At 46.5% G+C, this 21,849-nt stretch overlaps 1 protein-coding gene across 2 annotated transcripts in view; it reads left to right on the forward strand.

The window, feature by feature from the left end:
• Positions 1–21,849, forward strand: part of MAN1C1 (mannosidase alpha class 1C member 1) — a 173,086-nt gene that overhangs the window by 50,502 nt on the left and 100,735 nt on the right. For both annotated transcript variants that reach the window (XM_003934839.4, XM_039474195.2), the window contains exon 2: positions 19,204–19,300. In XM_003934839.4, the coding sequence (XP_003934888.2) occupies positions 19,204–19,300 (97 nt within the window). The remainder of the gene's footprint in view (positions 1–19,203; positions 19,301–21,849) is intronic.

The following is a 21,849-nucleotide window of genomic DNA, read 5'->3' on the forward strand; positions in this document are numbered from 1 at the left end:
GAAGGCCTGCGTGAGCTTTGATTTTGGCCATTTAAACAACTCAAGAGAGGCCGGGCGCAGTAGCTTACGCCTGTAATCCTAGCACTTTGGGAGGCTGAGGCAGGCAGATCACTTGAGGTCAGGAGTTTGAGACCAACCTGACCAGCAGGCTGAAGCCCTGCCTCTACTAGAAATACAAAAATCCTGGGCGCCTGTAATCCCAGCTACTCGGGAGGCTGAGGCAGGAGAATCACTTGAACCTGTGAGCTGAAAGTTGCAGTGAGCCGAGATGGGGCCACTGCACTCCAGGCTGGGTGATAGAGTAAGAATCTCTCAAAAAACAAAACAATTCAGAGAAAAAGAAGCAGTGAAACTTGAAGATCTGAGTTTTCACTCTCTCCTAGTCTGGGTCCCCTTGAGTTCATCACGATTACAGCCTCTTGATTTTCATAGCTCATTGTTCTTCGGCATTCTATTTCCGTGTTTTGAAATCAAATTGCTCGATCTTTTACTCTTTCTTATGTGATTAGTTTATCTTTTATAATACAGCGGCAATAATCCTTTCAAGAACACAGCGCTTCGGCTCAGCACTGTCAAAGAAAATATCCTAAGTGTCCCCTGAAATTCATTCTTGTAGGAGTGAGAAAACACCACCAACCCCTTATTATGAACCCAGAAGTGCCACCACACATCACCCATCATCACAGACCTAGAAAAATGAAAAAAGCCACATTGAGCTGCCTGATTAATGCAAACTCGGGGAGTGCCTATGGGATGGCAGCTACTTGGCTTCCTGGGAAGAATGAGTCCAGGACCTCAGTTATTTTATGTGGCATTTATAAGGCTAGGCCGGTCTGTTTACTGTTCTGGAATTCTCTCTCCTGGTATAAACCGGTAACCTTGTCAGTGGGTTTTGCAAGCTTTTCTAACCAAGAAAAGAAAATAGGTACTTTGGAATCTCTTCCAATGGGGGCCTGGAGGAACAAAGAGAAAAGCCAAATGCATTTCTTAGGCTCTAAACAGGAAACGAGGAGCTGTTTTTTCAGATATTTATTAAGGTCTCAGCTCAGCTGTTGTCTTGGAGGCCTTTCGTGGCCACCCCATTCACTCAGTTACCCCCCACCCCCTTACCTTGCCTGAGTTCCCTTCACAGTGCTTGTCACCATTCAGAATTCTCCTGCTGGCTGCCGTCTGCCTCCTCACACTAGGATGTAGAGAGGCCATGAAGGCAAGGACCTTTCCTATCTTGTTGACTGCCATGTGTACTAGAACATGGAGTACCTAGTAGATGCTCAGCAAATATTTTCTGAATGGATGTCCGGTGGGGAGAGGTTGAGAAAAGAATGGTTAACAGGCAAAGACTGGAATCGGACAGACCTGGGTTTGAATCCAGGCCTTCTGTTTATCAGCTGTGTGTCCTTGGAATTGTTACTGAACCTCTCTGAACCTCAGTTTTCTTATCTATAAAATGGGCTTAATACTTGCTTCTGGGAGTAGCAATGGAAGATTAAATGAGATAAAATATGTGATCACATCTGGCACAAGGGCTCAATAAATACTGGCACCACTGGGCACTCTGACTCATGCTTTTAATCCTAGCACTTTGGGAGGCCAAGGCAGGAGGATCACTTGAGGCCAGGAGTTTAAGACCAGCATGGGGAACATATCGAGACCCTATCTTTACAAAAAAGTTTTAAAAATCAGCCAGGTGTGGTGGCACACATCTGTAGTCCCAGCTACTCGGGAGGCTGAGGTGGGAGGATCACTTAAGCCTAGGAGTTGGAGGCTGCAGTGAGTTACTCTCATATCACTGCACTGCACTCTGGATGAAAAAGTGAGACTCTATTTCTAAAAATACGTAAATGCATACATACAAATAAATACTGGCTTATCTCTAATTCTTAACTGAAATGCTTTTATAGACAAGAAACAGGGCCCTTTACTGCCCATGAATGTCAGTAGTTCTCAGGCCCCCTTCTTGAGTCCAGGAAAGGAATCTCAGGAAATCTTGCAGATCCTCTTTTGGCTCCAAGAACTACTAGAAAAGGTGGAACTACAAGAAAATGTAGTTGGTTCCACATGATTCTAAATGGTTTCTCCAAGCAGTCTATACCCACAGCGGATTTCTCCAGAAATGACAACATTGCTTGGAAAACAAGTTTCCTGCCCTGCTGGAATGTTCTTGTGCTTGGCCCAGGGCCTTCCTGTAAGCCCCAAAGACTCTGAAACCCATCATCCAAGTCCCCTTGTGGACACAGAGATGCCACTAAGCAGTCTTTAGACAGTGATTATCAAGGCTGAACTTGCAGATTTCAGATAGCATTACCTCCATGGGAAACCAGCACCTGGAGATTCCTGCACTCCATGTGCCCTGCAGGATCTCTCTGCCACTCGCATTGGTTATTTTTCTTGTTTTCATTTAAACCTGTTTCTTTCTTTTAAAAAAAAAAATTCTTAAAGTTTGGATAAAAGAACTGGTTCCATCTCTTTTATGTTTCCAAGGCTCCAGGCTCTGCTGGGGCAGCTTTAAAGCAGGTCATCCATTCCTTCTATCAGACTGAGCCTTCAGGGAGCAGGAATTTGGACATTTCTCATTTTCAAAGAGGAGCAGACATAAGGATGGGCCGCCTGAGCCAGGCATGGGGCAGCGGCCCCTCCTTGTTTGATTCTGTGTGTGCCACATGCTGTCCAGAAGTGCTGGGTCAATGTTTTGTTGGTTCATTCATTAGACAGTAGAGCAGCCTGGTGAGATGGAAGAGACAAAGCTTTTTGAATCAGCCAGACCCTGGCTTCAAACACTGGCTCTGCCACCTGCCAGCTACAGAGCCCAAATGTTGGCAAAAAGAGAGACTGATCTTACCTCTGAGGGTGGTTGGGTAGGAGGCAGTTTGCTGTCATGGTTAAGACTGCAGCTCTGAGTTAACCTCTTGCATCCATTGCCTGGCTCTGCCACTTGTTTTTTTTTTTTTTTTTTTTTTTTTTTTTTTTTGAGATGGGGTCTTATTCTGTCACCCAGGCTGGAGTACAGTGGTGTGATGGCTCCCTGTAACCTCCACCTCCTGGGTTCGAGCATTCCCCCCACCTAAGCCTCCCGAGTAGCTGGGACCACAGGTGCGTGTCATCATACCCAGTTAATTTTTTGTATTTTCAGTAGAGATGGAATTTCACAATGTTGCTCATACTGGTCTTGAGCTCCTGGGCTCGAGTGATCACCCGTCTCCAGCCTCGCAAAGCGCTGGGATTATAGGCTTGAATCCTGCCTGGTTGCTGCCGCTGGCTGTTTGTTCCATGTCCTTGGGCAAGTTATTTCACCCTTCAGGATTCAGTTGCTCCATCTTGTAAAATAGGGATGATAATGGTAACCTACCTCGAGGGGCTGATGTAGGTTTAAATGCTTGTGAAGCGCCTAACCCAGTGGGTGGCACACAGTAAGTACTCAGAGGATGTCCTCTACTGGATAGCAGAAGTAGCGCATGAGCCATTGTTAGTGTTGATTGCTATGTTGACTCCCTCTGTATAGCCAAGCTCTGTGCTAGGAGTTGGGGATACAGAGGGGAATAGGTTCCAGCATTCAAGGGCCAAGGATACAGATATGAAATAAATTATCACCCCAGAGAGACGTTAGGTGTTGTCACTGATGGATGGCAGGGGGCTGTAGGAGGACAGTGAATTCAGAATGCTGGTGCCTGTGCCCTGAACGCCAGAACCCCTCATGTAACAAGGTGCCGTGGCAGAGTGGAAGATGCACTGGAGGTTCAGTGGGTTGGTTTGTTCATTTGGTTATTCATTGGCATGTATGAAGGCCCTTAGGCGGGGTTTTAGTTTTATCCTGCTGCAATAACAAATCACAAAAACTCAGTGACTTAGAACAAATTCGTTCTTTTACAGATTAGTAGGTCAGAGGTCTGAAACAGGTATCACTGGGCTAAAACACAGGTGTTGGCCAGGCCAGGCTGCATTCCTTTCTGGAGGTTCTAGGAAAGTGCATTAATTAGGATTCTCTAGAGAAATAGAACCAACAGGAGATGGTGGGCATGGGAATTATTAGGGGAATTGGCCCACATGATTATAGAGGCTGGGAGGTTCCACGACAGGCCATCTGTAAACTGGAGAGGCAGAGAAGCCAGTAGCATGGCTCAGCCCACACCCAACGGCCTGGGCACCAGGGCAGCCAGCAGTGTAACTCAGCTCAAGGCCGAAGACCTCAGAACCTGGGGGCAGAGGGGCAGCTGGTGCAAGTCCCAGACTCCAAAGGCCAGAGAACTTGTTGTTCTGATTCCAAGGGCAGAAGAGGAAGGGTGCCCTAGCTCCAGAAGAGAGAGAGAGAATTTGCCTTTCTCTGCCTCTTCCATGTAGGCCGCAGGCCATCAGCCGATGGGATGGTGCTATTACACTGGGTGAGGGCGGACCTTCCTAACTCAATCCACTGACTCAAATGTCAGCCTCTTCCAGAAACACCCTCATAGGCATACCCTTTCCAGTACCCTGGAAGGAATTCTTTCCCAACTGTCTGGGTATCCCTTAATCCAGTCAGGTTGACATTTACTATGAACCATCACAGGGAGAATCCCTTCGAGAGGCCGCCTGCAGCTCTGCATTCCTTGGCTCCTGGCCACCTTCCTCCATCTTCAAAGCCAGCAATGGTGGAGTCTCTTTCATATCTCATCATTTTGACACTGACTCTCCTGCCTCTCTGTCTTACTTATAAGCACCCTTCTGATTATACTGGGCCCACCCTGATAATCAGGCTAATCTTCTCTCCCCAAGTCAGCTGCTTATCAACTGTAATTCCACCTGAAACCTTAATTCCATCTTACCCTGTAAACCAGCATTCACAGGCTCTGAGGATTAGAACCTTTGAGGGCCATTGTTCTTCCTGCCCTAGGCAAGAAGGGCAGTGTGCGTTTGAGGTGATGGGCGAAGGCCCTGCGGCTGAAGCGTGGTGGGAAAACCTCTGAGAGGCAGGTAAGGTGTTGTGTTGGAGGCTCGGTGCCGCGGGGCTGGCGGTTTGGAGGCTTTTACACAGGAATGACATTTAGTAGTTTGCCTTTTCAGAGGGTGGCCCTGGTAGCTGTTTGGAGAAAGGATGGGGGTGATGTGGGGGGAGGTGGGGGAGGAGAGAGGGCAGCTGGAGACCATTGCTGACAATCAGATGACAGCCAGAGGTGGACAGGGTGGAGGAAAGGAGGTGAATCAGAGATGTCATTGCCAGAAATCCTGCTGGATGCATTTGGGTGCGGAGAGAAGGAGACTTGAGAGGACTTGGTTTCTGGCATGAGCAAGCAGCAGGATGATGGTGCCGTCTCCCGATTCGGGAAGGATGATGAGTGGGAATCCCTGGGCAGGCGGAGCACCTGCGAACACTTAGCGTGAGTGTGCTCTGGGCCAGGTGCTGTGCCGAGGGCCTTGACATTGTAACTAATGCTTACAGCACCCTGGGAGGCGGGCATGGTTACTGCTCCATTCTGTGAGGCAGTGGAGTATTGTGACCATGAGCACAAACCACCTGAGTTCATATCTTGGCGCTCCTGCTTACTTGCTGTGATACTTGGACAAGTACCTCAGTTTCCTCACCTGAGAATGAGATTAATGTTCTATCCTCTAAGATTAGCGTGAAGATTAAATGAGTTTATTTGTAAAATACTGATCACCCATGGAAAACACTAGATAAGTATAACAGTATCATTGTTAAACAGATGAACAAATTGAGGGACAGAGAGGAAGTATCTTGTCCAAGGACACACAGCTGGGTAGAGCCAGGATCTAAAGCCAGGCTCTGAACTGCTATGCCTTACCTCCTCCCCAGGAGCACCTCACGGAGGTGTGGTGAAAACTGCTCGTGCATACAAAAGCTCTTAGCAGTGTGCATGACACGGTATGTCCCATAAATGTCTGTATGTGGGAGTGCAGTTTCTTTTGCCGTAAAATGGGGGTGACAACCCCTACTCTGCCTCACTCACAGGTGACTGTAAGGCCCAAATGAAAAAGCATTTTGGAAATGATAGAGACACCTGCATATGGTCAGGTTTTGTTGAACCATTTCCCATTGGCATTTCACTTGGGGGTGGCCTAAGATCTTTTCCACTGTCACTCCTCTTTGTCCCCGCACGCTATCCTGCCCCCACCTAACAGCCAATCAATATGTGATAGAGCAGTTGGGAACCTGCCTCAATGCAGTGGCTCCCAGGTCTGGTGGCCTTCTCCGTGCAGCTGCTCTTGTCTGTCTGTACACTGCACCAAGACCAAAGCCTCGCCAGGAAGGGTCTCACCTGCCCCTGCTGTGTGGCCTCACAATTGGAGTTGTCCCCTTCTTGGGCCTTCGATAAATCTTTATTGAGTCAAGGCCTCTGGGCAGTGGGTGCTTCTGTCGCAGGCATCCCCCTTAACCCTCTGACATGAGCAGCCCTAGAGGGTGCCCCCGCATCGTCGCCATCCTGAGTCATTTACTCAACACATTTTTATGCAAAGTCTGTATGTGCCCGCTACTCTGCTAGGTGCTGGGGCGCATTCATGAGCAATGGAGCCAACAGAGCCTCATGGAGCCTGCATTCTCATGGGGGAAAGTAGATACTAATTAATCAGTCACACAACTAATGTAAAATTTTGACTTTAATCATCCTCCATAACGCTGAGGCAGGAGAATCGCTTGAACCTGGGCGGCGGAAGTTGCAGTGAGCTGAGATCGCACCACTGCACAGAACGAGACTTGGTCTGAAAAAATAAAGAAAGAATCCTCCATAATAGGGTGATTCAACCTGAAGGGAAGACCTTTCTTGGAAGTGCCAATCATGCCTGAGAGCTGAAAGATGAGTGGAATTCACCAGGCAAAAAGAGGAGGGAGGAGTGGTCGGAGGAGCGGGACTATCGTGTGCAAAGGCCCCGTGGCAGAGGAAGGCATGGGTCTTTGGGGAACAGAGAGAAAGCTAGTGCAGCTGGAGCAGAGATGGGGAGGATAAGCTAACTGAAGGCTGAGTGGGTGACTTCCTGAGGCCTCATGGGCCTCAGGAAGGAGTTTATTTAAGTGTGTGTTTGGGATGAAGCAAAGAGGTACGAATAAATTTGTACTTCAAATAACCACGCTGGCTACAATGTGGAGAGCAGTGTAGGAAGCCTGGGAAGACCCTCTAGGCCAGTGAGGAGGCAGCTGCAGGAGTCCCATGGAGAGATGGAAGTGGTTTGGATTAGGGTGGTGCTCGTGGTGGTAGTACAAACAGAAGTGGTTGGAGAGATGCTTCTCTTCTAGTGGATATGTTAATAGGATAGCAATATCCCGTGGCTGCTTTTTATTAAATTTTTTATTTCAATAGTTTTTGGGGTACAGGTAGTTCTTGGTTACATGGATAAGTTCTTTAGTGATTTCTGAGATTTTAGTGCACCTGTCACCTAAGCAGTGTACACTGTACCCAGTGTGTAGTCTTTTACCCCGCAACGCCTGCGGTCTTCCCCCAGCTCTGAGTCCCCAGAGTCCATTATCTGATTCTTACGCCTTTACATCCTCATAGCTTAGCTTCCACTTGTAAGTGAGAATATATAATATTTAGTTTTCCATTCCTGAGTTACTTCACTTAGAATTATAGCCTTCAGCTCCTTCTGAGTTGCTGCAAAGGACATTATCTTGTTCCTTTCTATGGCTGAGTAGTATTCCATGGTGTACATGTACCGCAATTGCTTTACCCACTCATTGGTCATTGGGCACCTGGGTTGGTTTTATAAATCTTTGCAATTGCAAATTGTGCTGCCATAAACATGCATGTGCATGTGTCTTTTCATGTAGACTTATTTTCATGTGACTTATTTTTGGGGAGTGGTAGATACCCAGTAGTGGGATTGCTGGATCAAATGATACTTCTACTTTCAGTTTCTTAAGGAATCTTCATGCTATTTTCTATAGCGGTTGTACTAATTTATATTCCCACCAGCAATGTAAAAGTGTTCGCTTTTCACCACATCCATGCTATGGCTTCTTTTTTTGAGCACATACTATATACCAGCCATTGTGCTCAACACTTTACCTATGTTATTTACTCTCAGGATTGTTATAAGGATTAAGTATTTCTGTCCCTTTACAGATGAAGCAACTGAGACTCATAGAGGTTAAGTCATTTGCTCAAGGCCACACAGTCAGTAAGGTGGCAGAGCCCTGGAGCAGCCTCTCAAACTTTAATGTGCCTTTGAGTCACCTGGGGCTCTTGTTGAAATGCTGCTTTTGATTCAGCAGGTGGGAGGGTGGAACTGAGGTACTCTGTTTCTAACTCGCTCCCTGGTCAGGCCCTGCTGCTGGTCCCTGGACCACTCTGAGCAACAAGGGTCTCTCTGCCTCTAGGGCCCACACTTGAGACCCTGATGCCTTAGAAACAGCTGCAGACAGAATGCGATTCCTGAGACTGCTCAAACCTGAATCCCCACGGGCAGGATGTGGGCGCATTGTCTGGACCTCAGGTGAGGGGAGTCAGATCACATGTTTATTTCCCACACTGGCCTTTCAGTAGCTCGAGTAAACCCAAAACTGAGAGGGTTGGAGGCAGCGTCTCCCCTTCTGCTCCCCCACCCCACCTCCTAGCGCAACCAGACCCCACCTCTGCCCAGCTTCTGAGCCATAGACCTGGCTGTGTGTTTGCAGGAGCCTTGTTGGAATCACCAACCAGGTCATGTTGTGTTGTACCAATAAATGGGAGTGGATCAGAAAATCTAACGTGGATAGTTTTTAGGTACTGTGGGAAGTAGAAAAGTTCCTTTTTAAAGTTTCCTTTCTTGTTAAAGAATAAATGTGCTAATAACTTTTTTTTTTTTTTTTTTTTTTTGAGATGGATTTTCGCTCTTGTTACCCAGGCTGGAGTGCAATGGTGCGATCTCGGCTCACCACAACCTCCGCCTCCTGGGTTCAGGCAATTCTCCTGCCTCAGCCTCCTGAGTAGCTGGGATTACAGGCACGCGCCACCATGCCCAGCTAATTTTTTGTATTTTTAGTAGAGACGGGGTTTCACTATGTTGACCAGGATGGTCTCGATCTCTTGACCTTGTGATCCGCCCGCCTCGGCCTCCCAAAGTGCTGGGATTACAGGCTTGAGCCACCGCGCCTGGCTGCTAATAACTTTTTAAGCCCTATCCTATGTAGCCATTGACATACTATGTTTACAGGCACACAGTACATTCTGTGTCCTTGTACTTTAACCAAGATATCTGTGCTGGTTGTACTCACAGGCATGTCCCAGCTCGCCACTGCTTTTACTTGTTTAGAAAAGTTTTCTTAGTCAATCGGGTTTTAGTTTAGATTGTAAGGTCTAGCTCCAGCCAACGGACATCAGACACAGCAGTAAGGATGACCCCAAATGCATAAGAATTAAATTTGTGTGTTTTCCTTTGCTCATCTTGTGGCAGGTTGGCTAGTGAGAGTACCCTTCCTGCAGTCCAGGACGTAAAAATTACATTGCTGAAAGATCCTTTGTCTCAGTGCGGATATTACTTTGCGGCACTGAGCATCTATTTCCAACAGGTACCAAGCAGTCAGCTCTTTCCTTGGACTGTGCTGAAAGTGGGAGAGGAAAAAAAATCAACCCAATGTTCTCATTTCTCTATCTACATAATCATTAGATCCCAGGATCATTAGAGACCAAATCCCTTCCTGCTTGGCCCCTGGAAATGGGGCCAGGTGTCGCTGCTGGGAGACGCCAATACGGCTTAACGTCATGGTGTGAGCACTTGTCTTTAATGACTGAGAAAATCCTTGGCAGCTTTGAATGTAGCAACTGTGGTTCTGGGACACTGCCAGAGCCAGCCTTGTATGTATGTGTGTGACCTTTTTTAAAGTGGGGGAGAGAATGTCTAAATATTCAGTGCTCATCCTTCCTTCCAAGTTGTAGCCCCAAAGAACTGTCCAATGCAAACTTAGGAGTTTTCCACTCTGGAAGCAGTCTGCCGGCACCCTCATGTCCTCCCCTCCTCAAATGCATCCTTTCTCTCTTGATCCCATTGTTCTGGGGTCCTCAGCTGAGTGGGCATCTGTGCCTGAGTGATACAACCGATTCTAGTCTCTTTTCTGCAACTCTTGAGCTCTGAGACAGGTAGAAAGAAAATCTTAAACAAAGTAATAATGTTCTGCCTCACACTAATAAATATTTTTCACTTAAAAATTCCATGTCATTTTGATTTGTTCAGGTAGACAAGAACATCTTTTGTTTGAGGAAAAACTGAAGAGATTTCTTAGGATTCAGCTCCGATGGCTCTGCCTGTGTCTCTTTATCATTGGAGCTTTGTTTTCTGCCTTTGCAAGACTAGGGTGAAGGGAAGGCTTTGTGGTCTATTGTTAGGTGCTCTTTGAATCTACAAATCACAGGCTACAGGAAGGGAGTGGGGCTTCCAGAGACCATCTAGAGCAACCCTCTGTTTCTAGCATGGACACACAACGCACACACAGTGACGGCCTGTTGCGTGTTTCTAGAACCCAGTGGGGACAGGGAGACAATTTCTTTTGGTGTTAATTCTCATGTTGCTTGATATCTCTTGCTGCAACTCTGGCTCGTTCCCTGATCAGCTACTGCACCGTCCTGGCCCATGCGCTTAGAGACATGGTTATCTCTGTGATGTGAGTGTCTGTGTCCTGGCTTAGGCAAGTCACAGCCCTTTCTGAGTCTCATGTAAAATGTGGCTTTGAGAGTAGATGATGTCTCTGGTCTTAAAATTCTCTTTGACTCTAGAGTTCTGGATCTGAGCTTGTTTGATGTTGTTTCTCTTGCTGGGCGACCTTCTCACTGACTCTCTGCTGTAAAGCCTCCTTTTTTTTTTTTTTTAAATCAAAACCTAACTTGGTCCTACCTACCCCATGGCTGACCATCCACGCACTTTCTTTTGACTTAAGGGTAGCACCATACAATTTCTTCTTTTTGTTTTTCATTTTAACAACCTGTATTTTTCACATCATGAAACATTTCTAGATATTCATCGTAGAAAATTCAGAAAATATAGGTTAATGAGAAGAAAAAAAATGGAAATCACTAAACTTCTCACTGTCAGACATAACCACTGTTAACAATTTGGTGTCTTTTCTTTCAATCTTTTTTTTAAATACTCATACATAGACTAGCAAATTTCATACTATATAATTTTGTGTTCTGCTTTTCCACCTAATATATAATGAGCATTTTTGCCTATCATGAAACATTTGTAAGCATGATTTTTAATACCTGCTTACTACTTTACATCACTTACTTTATTTAGCCCTTGTGTAATTATTTCCAAATGGGAAAAATACCTATCCTGTCTGAACTCACTGAACTGGCCTAATGAAATGAGATAAAATATGCAGAGAGCTACACAGATGTAAGTGATGATTGTTCATTATGTTAGTTTTATCTCCCCAAGTGAACTACTTTACAATATTGTCACAAAATGGTTATACAATTTCCTGTTCACTAAATTTTTCACAGTGGTGGGCAAAACGTGCTGTCTGGCTGTGATTTCTTAAAAGGGCATGTAAACATTAATAACTTGAGAAGTTTTTTCTTAGCAATTTCTTAGAAACTCTGGTCTAAGGAAATTATTCAAAATGTTTTGTGCACAGAGATGTTCACTATGGCATTATTTACAATACCCCCAAACTAGAAATCACCAAAATGTCTAATTACATGGGAAGGAGGTAAAGTAAATGTTGCTGAACCTACTTTCTAGACTATTAGATAGCTATTAAAAATAAGGTTTACAAGGCCTTTGTAATAAAATCAGAAACTTTTTTTGTCCTAATTACGGGAAGAAATGAAGGTAAAATATGAGAGGGAAAAGAGTGGAGAGAAAGACACCAAAATGGGAATGGTGGTTGGAGTTAAAGAATGGGGAATTGTTTTCCTTCTCTTTGTCTGCTTTTCTTCAGTGAGCTTGTGTGCCTTTGATACATTAAAAGGTAGAGAGACAGAGAGAGACGATGAGAGAGAGAGAAGAGATGAGAAAGAAAGAAGTGAACCTTGTTTTAAAAATTACCTGAAAGGACTTATGCAGAAGAGAGAAGGAAGGGGGACAGAGCTGAGGTCAAGAGAAAGTGGGAGAAGAGGGTATGAGGGCTGAAGCCTGAATTGAGCTGAGACTTGTAGAAAATTCTCCACTGCACCAGGTGTGGTGGCTCACACTTGTAATCCCAGCACTTTGGGAGGCTGAGGCGGGCGTATCACAAGGTCAGGAGATTGAGACCATCCTGGCTAACACGGTGAAACCTCCTGTCTACTAAAAATACAAAGAATTAGCTGGGTGTGGTGGCACACGGCTATAGTCCTAGCTACTTGGGAGGCTGAGGCAGGAGAATTGCTTGAACATGGGAGGTGGAGGTTGCAGTGAGCTGAGATCGTGCCATTGTACTCCAGCCTTGTGACAGAGCGAGACCCCATCTTGAAAAAAGAAAAAAGAAAATTCTCAGAACCACCAAAGTAGCCTCTTAATTTTTTTGAGTAGGAAGAAAATGGGTACCTCCTTTGAGCATGCTAATATAATTAGAAAAGGAGAAACCGAACTGGCTCGTTCCTAATTTGTTCACCAGATTTCTTCCTCCTTTGACCAGCGTGGGGAACAGGCTTAGTGAGACAGACATGAAGACCTATCCCGGCCTTTGAGGAACTGGGGGCTGAGAAGAACTTCGAGGAGACTGACAGTGGTCACGTTCTGTTGTAATTTATAAAAAGTGAAGGAAAATGGAATTCTGTAATGTATAAATTTGGGTGAAAATGATAACCTCCCGTACAATTTCTAAATGGGGTTTAAAAAAAAATTTCAGACTTAAAAGTTGCAAAAACCTAACAAAGATCATACGTTTACCTTCACCCAGATTCCGCAAATGTTAACATTTTACCCTGTTTGCATTCAATCTGTTTTTCACTCATTCGCTCTATGCATATATAATATGTATTCACACGTGTATGCATGATATACATATACACATGTACATACATACTGTTTTCTGAACCATTTGAAAGTTGCAAACGTAATGCCGTCTATCCTTAAATACTTCATTGTGTATTTTCAAAAAGAATGACTTTTTTTTTCTTTTCTTTTGAGATAGAGTCTACCTCTGAGTAGAGGCCTGGGTGATACAGCAAGACCTTTGTCTCAAAAAAAGATATATAGATAAATATTTCTATATATAGCTATATCTATATAAAGAGAGAGAATTCACATACCATAAAATCCAACTTCTAAGGTATAAATTTCAGTCATTTTATTTTATTTTATTTTTGAGACGGAGTCTTGCTCTGTGGTCCAGGCTGGAGTGCAGTGGTGCGATCTCCACTCACTGCAACCTCTGCCTCCTGGGTTCAAGCAATTCTCCTGCCCTAGCCTCCCGAGTAGCTAGAATTACAGGCAACTGCCACCACGCCCGGCTAATTTTTGTATTTTTAGTAGAGACGGTTGCACCCTGTTGGCCAGGCTGGTCTCAAACTCCTGACCTCAGGTGATCTGCCCGCCTCGGCCTCCCAAAGTGTTGGGATTACAGGTGTGAGCCACCATGCCCGGCCTCAGTCCTTTTAATATATTCACAGAATTGTGAATCATCACCACAATCAATTGTAGAAAATTTTTATTATTCTTAAAAGACCCCATGCCATGAACAGTCACTCCCCATTTCTCCTTTCCCCTAGTCCCTGGCAGCCACTACTCTCTGCTTGGACAAATTTGCTTATTCTGGACATTTCCTGTAAATGGAATCATACTCCAGGTGGCATTTTTGCATCTAGCTTCTTTCACTAATCATAGTATCTCAAGTTTCATCCATGCTGTAGCCTGTGTCAGTGCTTCATTCCTTTTTCCGGCTGAATAACATTCCATTGCATGGTATACCACATTCTGTTGATCCAGTCAATCAATGGACATTTGGGCTGTTTCCACTTTTTGGTTATTACAGATAGTGACGCTGTGAACTTCTGTGTCCAAATTTTAATGTGGCTGTATGTCGTTATCTTTCTGGGGTATGTGTCAGGAGTCCCCAGGACACCAGCCCTGGGTTCAGTGATGCACTAGGAAGACTCACAGGACTCAGCCCATAGTCCTCATCATGGCAGTAATTTATTACAGCAAATGTAATAAAGTTACAGAGCAAAATTAGCAAAGGGCACAGTGGCTGGAGACCAGTCCAGAGGAAACCAGGTGCAGGCTTCCAAGAGTTCTCTCCCAGTGAAGATGTGTAAGGTGTTATCTACCAGGGAAGCTCTTTAGAGACTCAGTGCCTAGGGTAGGCACCCCCTTCCTAACAAGTACTAACATTCCAGACTCCAGAAGGAAAGTAGCCTTTTAGCATAAGCCACATCCTACAAACGGTCCAGACACAGGAAACTACCTTTATCAGTTAGAGACTGATAGGTTCCTAGACACCAGCTGAGGACCAGCCTCGCAAACAGGCCTTTCTGTGGACAGATGTCTAAGACCTGCTACGTTAACTTCTCTGCACAGCTACGTACCTAGAATTAGAATTGCTAGGTAATATGGTAACGCCATTATTTAACTTTTTTTTTTTGCCAAACTCTTTTCCAGAGTGGCTGTGCCATTTTCATCCCGACCTGCTATGTATGAGGGTTCTGCTTTCAGCATATCCTGGCCAACACTTTTCATCATCCGTCTTTTTTAGTGTGGCTGTCCTAGTGGGACTAATAGGTTTTTAAGTTAGTGATTTGCAAGCTTTTAGAATAAAAAATGATGACCCATAGGAGCCAAAATGTTCTCTAAGAACAGTCATGCCGGTCTAACCCCTTATTTTCCTTTAAAAAAAGCAATTTATTTTTTTTCTGTACTAGGGCAAAGTGTTTTTATATTTCAGGCCTGTCTTGCACAATATCTTGGTATACAAAAATGGAGAATCAGGGGTTGTACTGATCGCTTGGCAGATTTCTTACTTGCTGATGAATGCCATCAAAGAAAAAAGAAAGTAAAAAAGAACAGAACTGGGTTCAGGAGAGAGACTCCTGAGGCTGTCTTCCCAACTCAGTCCTCAGCTGGCTGTTGATGTTTCTGTTCAAAACCTGGGGGTAGATGCAGATAGCAGTCCCATCAGGTCTGCAGATGATCCAAAGCAGGCAGACACACATGTTGAATAAGATCTGGTTCTGGAAATTTGGGTCTAGAACCACAGAGATCCTTACAGCATGGAATGATAGACAGAGTCCATGGAGATGGAAGTTATTAGGGACAAATGGCAAGTCCACACCTACACGATCTGGCACAGAGGTGACCAGAGCAAGTTTGCACTTCTGTTTCTGCTCATTTCTGAAAGAATAGCCAGCCACAACAAGTAAGTGACAGAGGCATGGGGCACCTGGAAGAACGCAATGTCGTGTGGGTCTGCAGTTGCAGAGGGCTCAGTAGATAAGCACAGTTCAAGAGCTGGCTCCCCGTGGCTGAAGATCTGTTGTGTGGAAGCAGGAAGAACGATCTCCCCTGTGGCCCATGAGGGAAAACATTTTAATTGATTAAAGAAGAACTTTGTGAAACTCCACAATCGAATGGGCTGCCTGGTAAAGTGGAGAGCAGCCCATCACTGAGAGTATTCAAAGAGATACTACTATTAAGGAACTTCCCAGGGGCAGAAGGAAGCCCGGGTGACCTTTGAGGTCTTAGAACATGACGTCAGGAACTGTCGGTCTCTAAAGTCCATGTATTGCCCACGGCACATATCACCAGTTTCAGAGTGAAAATATCAGCCTTTCTGTGGGTCACCCTTCCTTGGGCTCCTCACAGTCCTACGTGTCCATCAGAACTCTTGTTCATCTGTCCACGAAGCTTCCCTTGAGACACATGCTTGCCCTCTTCTGAGCACCTGTTGCCCAGCAGCCCCTCATCTCTGGCTTGTTTGCCTGTTACATGTCTTGCCTGTGAAGCATGTGGTCCATGTTGAGTCTTCCAGCCGTTTGCTAAGCTCCAGAGCCAATTCAGCAAATACTTAACGAGCACCTTCTGCGTGCCAGTTCCTGGATGCATTATGGGGCATGTAGCAGTGAAGGGGGTGGGGGTCTGACCAAATAGCTGCAGGTGTGAAAGCTTGGCTGCAGGCCACTGTGGGTCTGCATCAGGAATGTGGGATGGTATCCGACTTCGGGCTGCAGAAGTGCCCTTTCAGCTGGAACCTGAAGGAAGATGGGCAGTTGCCAGGGGGCCAAGGGGTAGGGACTGGGAGTGCATTCCCACCGTGGCTACTGCCCAGATACAGGACAGGACACCTGGTAGGTGCTTGCTTAGGGTGTGTTAGGAAGAGAGAAGGATCACCTGGCTAGGAGGCTGTCCAGTCTGTCCCCTGTCCCCTGCTCACCCAGCACCTACACTGAGCCACCCGTGGCCCGAGTTGGGAGGCGTGCATTTAAGGAACGAAAGCGTGAAGAGGCAGCTCTGATTGCCTCGTGAATCCAGTCCCCAGCAATGCTGGGATGTTTTGTGCCTTCATGCCCTCCCTTGGTGTGGATGACTGTGAAAACAGGCTACATTCCAAACCTCATATTCTTGCAGTGACAGCTTCTTTGAGACCACGTAGATACCTGCGATTCTCGTAATTACCCCCGAACACCCACTTCTGTGTCTCTAGGTAGGGGGAACTTTCAGATTAGGGTGCGGCTCCTCTCGGAACTCTCCTCCTCCTTTTCTGCTGTCATTTATGCTTTTTAACAGCCTACTGTTCTACCCAAACTACCCCCCAGCCACCTGCCCGCTCTCCCTTCACACTGACTTAATAGAGCCCCCAGATAAGAGAGACTGAGGGAGGAGGCCATTCTCTCTCAAGCACTCATGCCTGGCAATTATTTGTTGTTATTGCCAATTCAAGGTAAGTAGAAAATAACAGAGGAATGGAACCAGGACTCAAAGCCCATGCCAAGCACTTGGCTGTGTTACCATGACGTTTGAATGTGTGTCACATGGGAAGCCACATGTCTGACCAAGCTTGGGGGTGGGTGTCTGCTGCCCTGGGAGTTGAACGAGCTGGGTTCCAGCCTGGCTGCTGTGCTACCCTGACCATGTCTCATCTCTGGGCCTCAGTTTCATCATCTGTGAAATGGGGCATTGGTGCTAGATTGTTCTGCCATTTCCCAGAGAGTCCAGGCCATGCACCTGTCCGATCTGTCTGCCCTCCTGGTCTGTGTGTTTGTGCTGCAGCAGTGAGAGCAGCTGCTTACTGTCTCGGTGTGCCAGGAAGAGATGTCTTCTAAGCGCAGGCACCTGGAGTGGCTGAGCATGGAGAATGCAGGTGGTGATATCCTAGAAAAGGATGTGGCGACGGGAAATACAGGCTGGGAGAGAGGCGGGAAAAGCAAATGGATGCAGGGCAGTGTCAGGAAGCGAGGTGAGCAATACAAACAGTAGAACAGACTGGTGCTTCTCAGATGTGGCCCGTGGACCAGCAGCAGCACATGGGAACTTGATAGGAAGGCGGATTGTTGGACCCCGCCCCAGACGCGCTGAATCAGAAACTCAGGGTGGGGCCCAACAATCTGTTTTGTTTTGTTTTTTTTTTTTTTGTTTGTTTGTTTGTTTGTTTGAGACAGAGTCTTAACTCTTTCACCAGGCTGGAGTGCAGTGGCGCGATCTTGGCTCACTGCAACTTCCATCTCCCAGATTCAAGCGATTCCCCTGCCTCGGCCTCCTGAGTAGCTGGCACTACAGGTGCGCGCCACCACACCTGGCTAATTTTTTATATTTTAGTAGAGACAGGGTTTCACCATGGCCAGGATGATCTCGATACCCTAACCTCATGATCTGCCTGCCTCTTGGCTTCCCAAAGTGCTGGGATTACAGGTGTGAGCCACCGAGCCTGGCCGAACAATCTGTTTTAACAAGCCCCCCTGTGATTCTGATGCAAGCTAACATTTGAGAGCTAAGAGACTGGATGAAGGAGGGGTAGATAGATGAGACTTAGAGAACCAGTATTTTAAAGGTCAAGGAGGAAATAGAACTAGTGTTTGTCAATCACTTGCTGTGTCTGGTCAGAAACTGGGCATTCCCACTACATTCTTTCATTTAAACCCATCAGGGTGGTGGCAAAGCAGGCCTTGTCCCTTCCTAAAGCAGATCTTAGCTGATACAACTGACTTCATGCCAAAGTCACAGAGATCGCGCCAGAGGTATGATTAGAACCCAGGCATCTCTGGTCTGGGAGCCTGAGTACTTCCTAGGACACCAGGCTGCCTCCGCATCCACCTGCGCCTCAGTTCTACTGCCTCTGCGGGCCCCTGGCTCCTCCTCTGCTCCACGGGTTACCCTGACCTCAGCTGGGCTGTGCTCCCTCTGCAGCCTGCCATGCCAAGGGAAAAAGGGGCAAACCACAAAGTCAAGTGAGGAAGACCTTGGAGACCACAGCGCAGGGTTGAGGGTGGACTGTCACCTTGCGTCCGCTTCAGCCTGAAGCTCTTGGGGCAGCTGGGGAGCAAGGTGCTGGTGTGATGCTCCCAAGGGCTGATGTAGCTGCCTTCCCTAGTAAGCACTCAGGCATACATGGGTGACAGTCCACAGGCGTCCATTGATGCCTACCTGTGCCAAGCCCTGTGCTGGTTGCTGTGGGAGACACTGAGACAAGGCAAGTGTTGTTTCTAGCTTCAAGGAGTTTATGGTCCAGAGCCAGAGGAACAAGAAGTAACAGGAGTGAGCTGCAGTGCATGGGAGGCTGGGGTAGGTCAAAGGAGTTCAGAGAGACTTGCATGGTGATTTTAGGGGGTAAAACCAAGGCTTTGGGGACAGACCTAAGGCTTTGGAGCCCGAGGGTATGGCTCACTTCCCAACATTCTCACTGACTCACTGAGTGCGCTTGGGCAAGTTACCTCATGTCTACGACCTTTCTCCTTAGCTATAAAGTGGGGTAACAATACCTAGCTCAGGGGGAGTGTTCTATTAGATTATAGCAAGCACTCATTTTCCTTCCCTTCAGAGGATTACTTTAAGCCAGAGCAAAACAGAGAAGGCTTCCTGGAAGAGGTAACTTTTCACTTTGGCACTGAAGGATGTCTAGGATTTAGTGCTTTTTCTGTCTTCTCTAAGAAATCTGTGGGTAGGCCCTAGACATGTGGCATTTTCTAAGAAGAATGACCTTCCCAGCAGCTATAACTGTACAAATAAAATCATGTTGAGAGGAAGTCACCTTCTTCAATTTGGTAAATCTGGAAGATGTCTTTTTAGATGTAGTTTAACATCCTGTTGCAAAGGGCAAAGCCAGGCGGCCGGTACACACTCCAGGAATTGTCACACTGAGACTTCTCTCTATGCCGCTTTTTCTTGCAGATGATGCAGTTTGCCTGGCAGAGCTATAAGCGTTATGCAATGGGAAAAAACGAACTCCGTCCACTAACAAAAGACGGCTACGAGGGTAACATGTTCGGTGAGTCAATTCAAAACGCTTTGATATCAGAGGGACCCACTGTCCCCTTGGTGGCTGAGTGGAATTTTACTTTTGGCTTTTCACCTCCTGAGTTGTGGGGGCTCCACAGTTCTCCAGATCTGGGGCCTTCCAAGTCTGTTTCTTCTGGACCATTCAGGCTTCTGAGTCCTCCTAGATTTGGGGGGAATCCCATATGCTTCTCTCTAGCCTTACAGACTGCTTTGTATGAAACTGTCATTTATTTTTTAGAGCGAAGAAACTTGGAAATGGGAGTAGGGATAATGAGGGGTGGAGATTTGTTTCCATGGAGGTTTGGAGATGTAAGGGACACAGAGGACCAGGTTTAAATCTAATCCTCTGGAGTGTGGCTGTGAAATTGTCTTGGATGTTTTTGTAGATTGCTGGACACATTATCTGATGGGGCCGAGTACATGCTTTTTAGAGTCATTGGGGGCCGGGCATGGTGGCTTGCACCTGTAGTCCCAGTCATTTGGGAGGATAAGATGGGAGGATCCCTTGAGCCCAGGAGTTCAAGTCCAGCCTGGACCACATATTGAGACCCCATCTCAAAACAATAGCAACAAAAACAAAAGGGTATAGAGTCATGGGGGTATGTCTCTCACAAGCTACTCGGTGGACAATGGAGCAGCCGCCCATCAGGAGCAGTGGCGTGGGTCCTGCTGCTCCTGGCAGCTCGCTGTGTTTTATCTGCAGCTCCACTTGCTGGTGTCTTTGTCCTCGCCCAGCCACGGGATTCTCCTAACCCAGAGCCTCGAGAGCCTCGCTCTGTGGCTCACAGGGACTGCAAGATGCCTTCTTGTGGGCATGGCCTCCGATTCCAACAGGAACACCCATGCAGGTTACCAGCCCCCTCATCTGCAGCCTGGCCTCCATCTCCCCTGAGGGACAGGAGTGGTGTGGGGCTGGAGAGGGGCAGTCCTGAACCTAGATTCTTCACCCCTTATGGATACAGGCTCCTGAAGTCAGAAACCAAAGAACTGAGTCTGAGATGGAAATTCCCAGGAAAATCTTAAAGGCAGATTTGCAAGGGATATCCCCCCAGCACCCACATTGTGTGTAGCCCTATCAAAGGTCCATGTGATGGAAAAAGTAGCAGGAATCTGCCCTCCTCCTCTTCACCATCAGATCGTCACCTGTCTGGTTGTTCAGACATTTCACTCCCCTTGAGGGAAGTGGGGCATGGATTGGGATAGCTTTTTGTCTTCATTTTTCTCATTATCTTAGGAGTATATGGGGGAAAAGAAAAGTATCAAAAAAAAGTGCAAATCAGGAAAAAAAATCTGTTCTGCTATGTAGATGCAGCCTCCATTGACATCTTTGCCTATTTCCTCTCAATCTTCTTTCTGCTTTTTTTTCCCTTTTATATACCATTTTATGTCTTCTCTGCTCTGTTTTTTTTTCTTTTTGGCTTCATGTTACCTTGTGTTTCTCAAAGTCATCTAAATGTTTTCATAAAGAATGTTTTAATGGTTTCTGTGATTGTATTGATATGCCATAATTCATTTAACCATCCCGCTAATGTTGGACAAAGATTGTTTCCAATTTTTTTGCTATTAAAAATAATGTATGAGTTATCTTTGTGCATAAAATTTTGTCTCAGGATAGATTTTTGGAGATGAATTTCTGAGTCAAATGGGAGGAAGAGAGATATTTCTTTTAACTTCAAATCAAATATGAGTTAAAGAGATGTGTTGATTCCCTTTAAGAACCTGGCTGTCTTACCTGCCTAGAACACAGAGTTTCCCCAAATATCCTACATCACCTGGGGAAAGATTGCTGGTGCAGATCCCATCAAAGTTGTTGGAGCTTTTGCTATTGGTGTAAACACGGAAGGATGTTATCAAGAAAGCTTCCTCCTTCTCTCTAAACACAGTTTGCAGATATTCAGGGCATTGGTGGTGGGGTGGGAGGGGCTGTTGATTTCTGAAACTGCACACTGTACGGGCTTAGCTATTGCTCAGACCATCACGGGAAACACTTCTGGGAGGGATTCCATTTTGTAAAATTCCTCAGGGCCTGGGATTGAAATCTCAACCCCCTGGCTCCTTTCCAGTCACCGAGCTTGGAGGCACCTGCTTGAGCCGTCTGGAATGGTAGAAAGAACCTGGAGTTAGAATCAGATGACCTGGGTGCAAGTCCTCACTCTGTCCTGAGCTGTGTGGCCAAGTCCAAGGCACTTAACCTCTCTGGGCCCCTGTTCGTTCATCATTCCTACTGGGACTGCTAGAAGGATATAAATGAGTGTGTGAACAAGCAAAGGGCCATGTCTACATGAGTGATTTATGATTTCCGTTGTAATAAATGAGGTTGGCAGTTGTCCCAGTGAGCCCATGGTAGGCTCTGAGCTCCCTTGGGTTATCTATCTCAGGAGCAGCCTTGGCAGGCTCGTGGGAGCCCTGTCACCCAGTACCTGTAGCATTCCTGGCATTGAGGCAGAGCCTTCCCTCTGCAGCCAGCAGACAAGCAGCAGTGGATGGCTGGCACCGGGGAAAGGGAGAGGCACGGGCGAGGACCCGGCACTGGATGGG

The sequence above is a fragment of the Saimiri boliviensis genome, chromosome 11, assembly GCF_048565385.1.
Source record: "Saimiri boliviensis isolate mSaiBol1 chromosome 11, mSaiBol1.pri, whole genome shotgun sequence".
Lineage (NCBI taxonomy): Eukaryota > Metazoa > Chordata > Mammalia > Primates > Cebidae > Saimiri > Saimiri boliviensis.